The 8,269-nt window shown below is 46.1% G+C and overlaps 1 protein-coding gene across 5 annotated transcripts in view; it reads right to left on the bottom strand.

Annotated features, from left to right (window-relative positions):
* LOC109918028 (DENN domain-containing protein 2C-like) overlaps nt 1-8,269 on the bottom strand; it is a 107,707-nt gene that overhangs the window by 1,906 nt on the left and 97,532 nt on the right. For 3 of the 5 annotated variants that reach the window (XM_048611900.1, XM_020517928.2, XM_048611901.1), the window contains 3 exons: nt 5,548-5,787; nt 3,828-3,914; nt 1-2,186 (listed from right to left, as the gene is read on the bottom strand). The exon at nt 1-2,186 is cut by the window's left edge and continues 1,906 nt beyond it. In XM_048611900.1, coding sequence (XP_048467857.1) covers nt 2,155-2,186; nt 3,828-3,914; nt 5,548-5,787 — 359 coding nt within the window. In that variant the 3' untranslated portion in view covers nt 1-2,154. Of the gene's footprint in view, nt 2,187-3,827; nt 3,915-5,547; nt 5,788-6,590; nt 7,040-8,269 lie in introns of those variants that run through there. The other 2 variants (XM_048611903.1, XM_048611902.1) reach the window with 2 other exon arrangements.

Raw genomic sequence — 8,269 nt, 5'->3', positions numbered from 1 at the left:
CTGATTTCTCGCCACAGATGCTGCCAGACCTGCTGAGCTTTTCCAGCAATTTCTGTTTTTGTTTCTGGTAAGATTGTAGTCTGGAGTGACTGTAGAATTGCACTTCCTGTGTGAGGTCTGTCACCAGGGCTGTTTGTCTGGTGTAGGTTTTAGCACAAGAAGCCCAGGTTGCTTTGCTGATGCAGTAAGATATCAGCTAGTGTCACTCCACGAGTGGTTAAACTGGTTTCAATGTCCGTGAAATCTGCTGTCTGTTAGTGAGATGCAGCAAGCACTGTCTTAATCTAATTCAGAAAACTTTCCTCCGCTTAGGAGTGCAGACATTAAATTTTACTAGGCTAGTTTATAAAAACTGTTTGCAAAAAAAAAGACAAGACTCATCCAGTCAGCTGCAAGTTAATCTCACTAAGCATTCAAAGGCTGGGATCAAATGCCAGATGTGAAGGGTGCATGAAACATTGCAGACTAGATTAAAACATTAGCACAGTATTTACATACACCTGACACATCAACCCTGACAATAACATAATCCCCATCAACTTCTCACTGCATTGTGACACTCCAACGAGGTGCAGTGTCATACAAACGTGTCTCTTACAGTCCAAAACTGTGTGGTTTTGTAATTTCTGGGCAGTTCCCCTGTGCTCCTGAGTAATAGGGACCAACCGATAGGATCAACTCCCAGTCTGTGTCCCCTTAACTGATCTTGCTGATGTGGGAGTGGGTTTACCAGTTGGCTTAAGTCTCCCTGGGATACAGGGGGCAGTGTGAGGTCACTATCTAGTGAGGGAGAAAGAAAGTGAGAGAACATTGTGACTGGAACATTCAAGTTGAGGTGGCATTGGATTGGGTTTGCTACAGCTGCACAGGAGCCACCTAATAACAAGATGACCAGCAAGTGTGGGTCAGTGAAGGGCATTCAGGGACAGAGCTAACATTAAAATCAGCGACTTCAGGGCTGCCCTTGGAATAATTTTGCTAATAAAACATTGAGGTACAGCGTTATGTGGTCCACTTTTGATAAGGAGTAGTTCAATGTATCATGATAGCCTTCCAGGTACAGGATTAATGTTTCCCACTTTTAGGAAAGGCAAGAGAGTTTGTTTGGAATGAATGGGGCTATGGTGATGGGAATTTCCCAGTGAGACCTCAGTTACAGACGCTGAGTAAGCCACTGAGTAATACTTCCTGCAGCTTTCCACCGAGAAGCTGATTTTCATACAACACACGTTTTATGTATTGACAACTTTTAAAAAAAACAAATTTAAAATTTGATGCTATGTTTGGAGGCGTTAAAGGGACTGTAACAGAGCGGTGATTTGAAAGATTCCCCTTCCTGCTCAGATTCTAGGCTGGAAGCTAAGCCCATCTCTAGCAGGTACTCGGATCGACTCCCGCAGACACAAATGCACATGGCATTGCCACTAATCCAACCGCCATCTGATGGGGAAAAGGAAAGGGTAAAGCTGTGGCATCAGACAGCTGGTCAGGGTTGGTGGGCAAGGATTGTACCATCCCATCACTCTGTGTACAAGGGGGCCATGTCAATGTCCTCTTTCTGTAGGGCCTGGTCTGATATATCTAACGAACCAGGCATCCAGTCACTACCATATCAATTATTTCATGGCAAAAGTGCAGGATTGATCCGTGAAAGGCACATTTGGAGAAGGTGTGACATGTCCATCTTCGCAGCAAAGACCAGGGAGCAACAGAGACTTCAGCAACAACAGGGAAAGCTTTTCGAAAAGGTCTGGATGCTGTGAGGGCAGAATTATTTAGTTCCGACGGCCTCTTTTATTCAGATTGCTCTTGTGATCAATTTCCCAATTCGTTTTGCTTCACCACAGCTGGGCACACCCTTAGAGACAGTGTCAGAAACCTTCAGCGTCAGGACAGAGCACATCGTCCAGTCGGGGGTTGGTTTCTGGACCACGACGGTCCCATTGCAATCTCAGTGCAGGAAAGTGTGCGTGCGGCATCAAAATTCCAGCTCCATGCAAACAACACAATCCCATGGTTTCTCCAGCTGCCCACAGTGACCAGCTAAAGCGGGTGCTGAAGTGGGCATGTCATCGGAAGTCCCTTACAGGGCACGGTTAGAAGATGCTTGGTTGCGGGATCCAGGGTGGCGGAATGGTTGAATCACTGGACTTTTCACTTTTTGGAGAGAAATTTCATTTTATTCCCTGAAAATGAGAAAAGCCGGAATTATTGAAAGGTCAACCCCAACCCCAGGAACTCTGACTACAAGCTACGCACACTTTCTTCAGTTACCTGGCCTGATGAAACAGGGCAGAACAGTGCATTTATTTAATGTGAATGTTTATCTGGTGTGTTATCGAATCAAAATGCTTCCAGGGTTTTGATGCAGGAGGCTTATTTGAACAGAGGGCCCGGCTCCTGCTTCACACACAGTCTCTAGGTGCCTCTATTGAAGTTGACACCAATACACCTCATAATCCTCTTTAATGTTCTTAAACCGAATGCATCATCGTCAAATTTCTTGGCCATTGAGTAACTTCTAGACTACAGCAGCTAGATAAAGGCAACTATTCAACAATATACAGACTCACTGTAGCATCTACAGAAGGAGAAATCTTGGATTATTGATCAGTTTTATATCATCAATATTTCCGAACCATCGATCAAAGCCATGTGGAGGGGCAGGAGATGAAGTTGCTAGTTCAGAAGAGGTGCTCGCTGGTCTCTACAGTTCAATGAGGGCTTTGGGAGGAGGAGAGACACTCACACAGAGAATGCCAGCTCATTCCCATCCTGGCATGGTAGCACCTGGGGGCTGTTGGGGGCTCTGGATGGTGGGTGGGGAGGGCATTAGGGAAAGAAATATTATGACAAAATGCCCTGATGGGTCAGCTGGTGTCTATTTAGAAGGTTGTATCACTTGATGCAGTGCCATTGGTAGTTCCAGTGGCTTGTATCCAGGATTAGTGCAGTATACTTGATGGGGTTGAGACAGTAAGACTGTTTCCACTTGTGGGAGAGTCCAGGACCAGTGCGTATGATCTTAGCGTAATAGGTGGCTCATTCAAGACAGAGGTGAGGAGGAATTCCTTCTCTCTTGAGGGTTGTGAATCTGTGGATTTTATTTTGCCACAGAGGGCTATAGAGAGGCTGGGTCCTTAAGCATATTCAAATGTTGAGACAGACAGATTTTTAATCAATAAAGGAAATCAAGAGTTTATGGAGAACAGTCAGGAAAATGGAATTGAGGATTATCAGATCAGCCATGATCTCATTGCATGGTACAGCAGACTCAATGGGCTGAACATCTTGTGGTCTAATTAGTGGCAGCGTGGAGAGACCCTGGCTGGTTATTAACAAACATTTATCAATGATGTCTGAACTTCAACCTGGAGCATTTCCTTTATGATTGAGCGGCAGCATTTTTGTGCACATTTCATATTGTGTTTTCAAATTACAGTAACCTTCAGAACACGGCGCAAATGTATCCCAGCTACAAACCCCCCTCTGTGGAAGAGCAATGGGGAAAATATTGCGTTGTCAGTTTGTAACCCAATTATCACACCCTCCTCTGTACTGAGCTGCTAATACCAGGTACAATGAGTGAATGGGAATTTCATCCACAGACCAGATAGTGTCTGAACATGAATGGGGCAGGGAGGGGGAGAATGAGAGGAGATTGGAGGGGGGCATAACAGGATTAGAGAGAGGGTTTATGGGGATGACAGTGGAGTTGTTGATGCTCGAGAGTGAGGCACCCTCAGTCTGAATACTGTGAGGAAGGATCCTGCTCTCAGTCAGGCTACAGGCTGGTGACCCTTATGGGCTGTCTCTCAAATACTCACCCAGGCCTTTCAGAAACCTGTTGACACCACTTGGTCCAGTTTCAGGTATAGTCTCCAGATATTCTGCAGCTCGCACCTCAAAGAGACCTGCAATCAATAACGCCCAGGAATCAGTGCGGGTAACATAGAAACATGGAAGATAGGAGCAGGAGGCAGCCATTCGGCCCTTTGAGCTTGCTCCACCATTCTTCACGATCATACTGATTGTCCAACTCAATAGCCTAATCCTGCTTTCTCCCCATAACCTTTGACCCCATTCGCCCCAAGTGCTATATCTAGTCACTTCTTGAATACATTCAATGTTTTGGCATCAACTACTTCCTGTGGTAATGAATTAACCTGCACGCTTACCTTCAGCGACTGGTGCACAAGGACACCCAGGTCCCACTGCACACTCTCCTCTCCCAATTTACAGCCATTCAGGTAGTAATCTGCCTTCTTGTTTTTGCTTCCAAAGTGAATAGCCTCACATTTATCCAAATTATACTGCATCAGCCATTGATTTACCCACTCACCCAACCTGTCCAGATTATGCTGAAGGATCTCTGTATCCTTATCACAGTTCACTACCACCACCTCCCCCACTCAACTTGGTATTGTTTGCAAACTTGGAGATGTTACATTTTGCTCCCTCATCCAAATCATTAATATATATTGTGAATAGCTGGGGTCCCGGCACCGATCCCTGTGGCACCCCAATATTTACTGCCTGCCAACTTGAAAAAGATGCATTAATTCCTACTTTTTATTTCCTCTCTGCCAACCAGTTTCCTATCCATCTCAATACACTTCCCCCAATCCCATGCGCTTTAATCTTGCACAAACGTGCTGGCATCAGCACAGACACACACAGACACTTGGACGTGGACAAAAACACACATGCCAACACAGGCACACTGACACTCACACAGGTACAGGCACACTGGCATAGGCACAGTCACACAAACCCTACCTGGGGTAGGGAGTGGCTCTAACCTTGATGAGGAGAGGCTGGCAGCCTGTTAATGTAAACTATCCATTAGTCCCTCAAACCTCACCCTCCATCCTGACAATCACAGCAACCTGACAATGACAGGCTCGGTGGGACTATAACTGCTCTACTCAGCGCTCCATCTCCTTAGACCACCTTCTGGTTTACACAGCCATAGCAGCATTCTGAGCACCTGTCCCACAACATCCCTCCTTCTCCTCGCAAGATAGTGAGTACATTGTTCCCATCAGACAGGATCAGTATATGTGCTCCTTCCTTTCCTGTCTTTGTGAGGTAGCCCCTAGCCACTGACTGTCACCTGTGCCCCTGGATCTCTCTCTTTGCCGTCTGTGGCAAAGTCAGCCACGATTGCTCACTGACTCAGAGAGTGATTGGTTATTTCTTATGTGTAAATCTGGAGAAGAGCAAATTCCCTCATTCCCCAGTCTGAACAGCAAGCATTTATTCAGCTCCTGAGGAGCCAGAATTGGAGCAGGACTTCACAAACATGGAAGCACAAGCCATTGGAGTAACCAATAGGCACAGCCACAGAGACCAGCCATGCTTGGAATTAACCCTTTCATTCACCAAACAGCTAACCGGGAAAGTAAGGATGGATTGTCTGACAGTCAGTCCATTCCATGACAGTCTACTGCCCCCCGGTGCGATGTATGTAGGTAGATGACCAACAGCTGCCAATCACAGGGCTGCTTCCTGCTCCCTTGGGCGACTGGCAATTGCAGTACTGACCTTTGACCCCACTTTTCCTTAGCTCCCTGTCCTGCACAAAGCCAGCGAACATCTGGGTCTCCATGAAAAGCTCCAGGAACTGCCGCACGTTCTTGGAGGTGTGGGACTTGCGAAAGGCCTCTCTCTGAAAGGACCGCTCGCCCTTCTCATTGACCACCATGTGCAGGGAATAGTGCCCAGCGATCTCCACAAAGAACCGAACACACGCTTCTGAAACCAGGGTGCTGAGGGAGCTCAGGCCTGTGGAAAGAGGCAGGAAGAGCAAAAGCTGAGCGCTTTCAAAAAAAATAAAACAGCTTCTCTAGCCTTGTTTCAATTGCTCAAGTAGGTCACAGAGGAGTTTCCACAACTTTTCACTGGCTCTGGGTATTTGCTTCTTTCAGGTGATATCTGACTGTTAGCAGAGTGTAGATAGAGGGCTGAGAGTGGCAATAGATTGGGAAAGGGCGAGGTGCAATGGTATACAAGGACAGCCAAGTCTCAATCACTGAAAATAAACATTGCGGTGTAGGAGGCAGTGAAGAAGGCAAATGGTATGTTGTCTTCGTAGCAAGACGATTCAAGTACAGGAGCAGGGAGGCTATGCTGCAATTGTATTGGGCCTTGGTGAGACCACACCTGGAGTACTGTGTACAGTTTTGGTCTCTTTGTCTGAGGAAGGATGTTCTGGCTATGGAGGGAGTGCAGCAAACGTTTACCAGGCTGATTCCTGGTGAGTGAGGTATGGAGAGAAACTGGCTCGGTTAGGACTACATTCACTTACGTTTAGAAGAATGAGGGGTGATCTCATAAAAACCTATAAAATTCTAACAGGGCTAGACAGTGTAAATACAAGAAGGATATTCCTGATGACTGGGGAGTCCAGAACCAGGTATCCCAGTCTATGGATATGGAGTAGGCCATTTAAGACCGAGATGAGGAGAAACGTCTCGACCCAGAAAGTGATGAGCCTGTGGAATTCTCTGCCACAGAAAGCAATAAAATGTTTTCAAGAAGGATTTAGATATAGTGCTTAAGACTAAAGGGATCAAAAGGTATGGGGAGTAAGTGGGAACTAGGTACTGAGTTGGATGATTAGCCATGATCATATTGAATGGCACAAAGAGCTGAATGGCCTCCTCCCACTCCTATTTTCTATGTTTCTCCAGAATACCCACTCCAACTCGAATCCAATATCCCCCCTGTTTCAGCTGCACTTCACTGACTGTAAGGTACTTTGTCCTGACACGAGCTGACGATGTTACTTTTCTGTTCTTCGTGCGAAGGTGCAAAACTTTTGAATCGCTACTCCCACCTCAGTTAGTCTCTGAAATCTCTTGTAGTTGTTTTTGGACGGTTTAAGGTCATCAACAAATTGGAAAGGCTACCATCTTTTATACAAGTTTCAATGCTACCTTCAATACCAGGTTGATATAGCAGGTAATCGTGCGCATTTCCACACCAGCTGTTCGTGGAACCAAAACTGCAGTTTCCCATCCACTCCAACTGCATCCTGGGACAATGATGAAAAAACACGTTCTTCATACTATAGCTAGTCAAATTATAACATTTCTCATGAACATCATATAGCCTCAACATACGGTGCTTCCCTTGTTATCAAACACTGTCCACATACTGTTAATTAATTATATAATGATGCTGTGTTACTTAAGACTTTCTGAAATAAGTTGCTTGATCCATTGTGCTTCATCCTGTTCTGGAGCCAACTTGTTCTTTGTGCAGATCCCACTTCTTTTCAGTCTTATCTGCAGCATCTTTATAAATCCTGCTGAGACAGCGGTCTCCTTTAATTACTATATTCTCTCTGGAAATTAACTTCATGCCTTTTCGCAGTTTTCAGGTACTTGCTGTTCCTTGACATATTTAACAAATAGCCTTTGCAATATTTTCACAGTACGTTGCACACACCACATGCATGATGTGGAAGTGCCGGTGTTGGACAGGGGTAGACAAGGTCGGAAGTCCTACGACACCAGGTTATAGTCCAACAGGTTTATTTGAAATCACAAACTTTCGGAGAGGAGAAAGGGAGAAAAGAGAGTGGGGCCACTCTGTTTGAGTTTTCACAGCTGTGTTTTGCATTCTATCAGAGCTCCATTGCTCACATCCCCCTTCTTTAGGAAGCATTGGTACATTGTGTAGAATGCGGGGACCCTCCCGAAAGGGTGGCACGGTGGCTCAGTGGTTAGCACTGCTGCCTCACAGCGCCAGGGACCCGGGTTTGATTCCACCCTCAGGCGACTGTCTATATGGAATTTGCACGTTTTGCCAGAGTCTGCATGGGTTTCCTCTGGGAGCTCCGGTTTCCTCCCACAGTTCAAAAGATGTGCAGGTTAGGTGGATTGGCCATGCTAAAATTACCCATAGTGTTCAGGGATGTGTAGATTAGGTGGGTTGTAGGTGGATGGGTCTGGGTGGGATGCTCCAAGGGTCGGTGTGGACTTGATGGGCTGAAGGGCCTGTTTCCACACTGTAGGGATTCGATGATCTCCCTGTCCATCCAATCACAATGTACTGAAGACTCATTTCTGTAAAATTAAACTCATTAAACTGAGACAACAAGGTGCAGGGCTGGATGAACACAGCAGGCCAAGCAGCATCATAGGAGCAGAGAGGCTGACGTTTCGGGCCTAGACCCTTCATCAGAAAAGGGGGAGGGGAAGGGGGTTCTGAAATAAATAGGGAGAGTGGGAGGCGGATAGAAGAGGGATAGAGGAGAGGA

The sequence above is a fragment of the Rhincodon typus genome, chromosome 25 (assembly GCF_021869965.1).
Source record: "Rhincodon typus isolate 14 chromosome 25, sRhiTyp1.1, whole genome shotgun sequence".
Taxonomy (NCBI): Eukaryota; Metazoa; Chordata; class Chondrichthyes; order Orectolobiformes; family Rhincodontidae; genus Rhincodon; species Rhincodon typus.
This window is presented reverse-complemented; position numbering and strand designations above follow the sequence as displayed.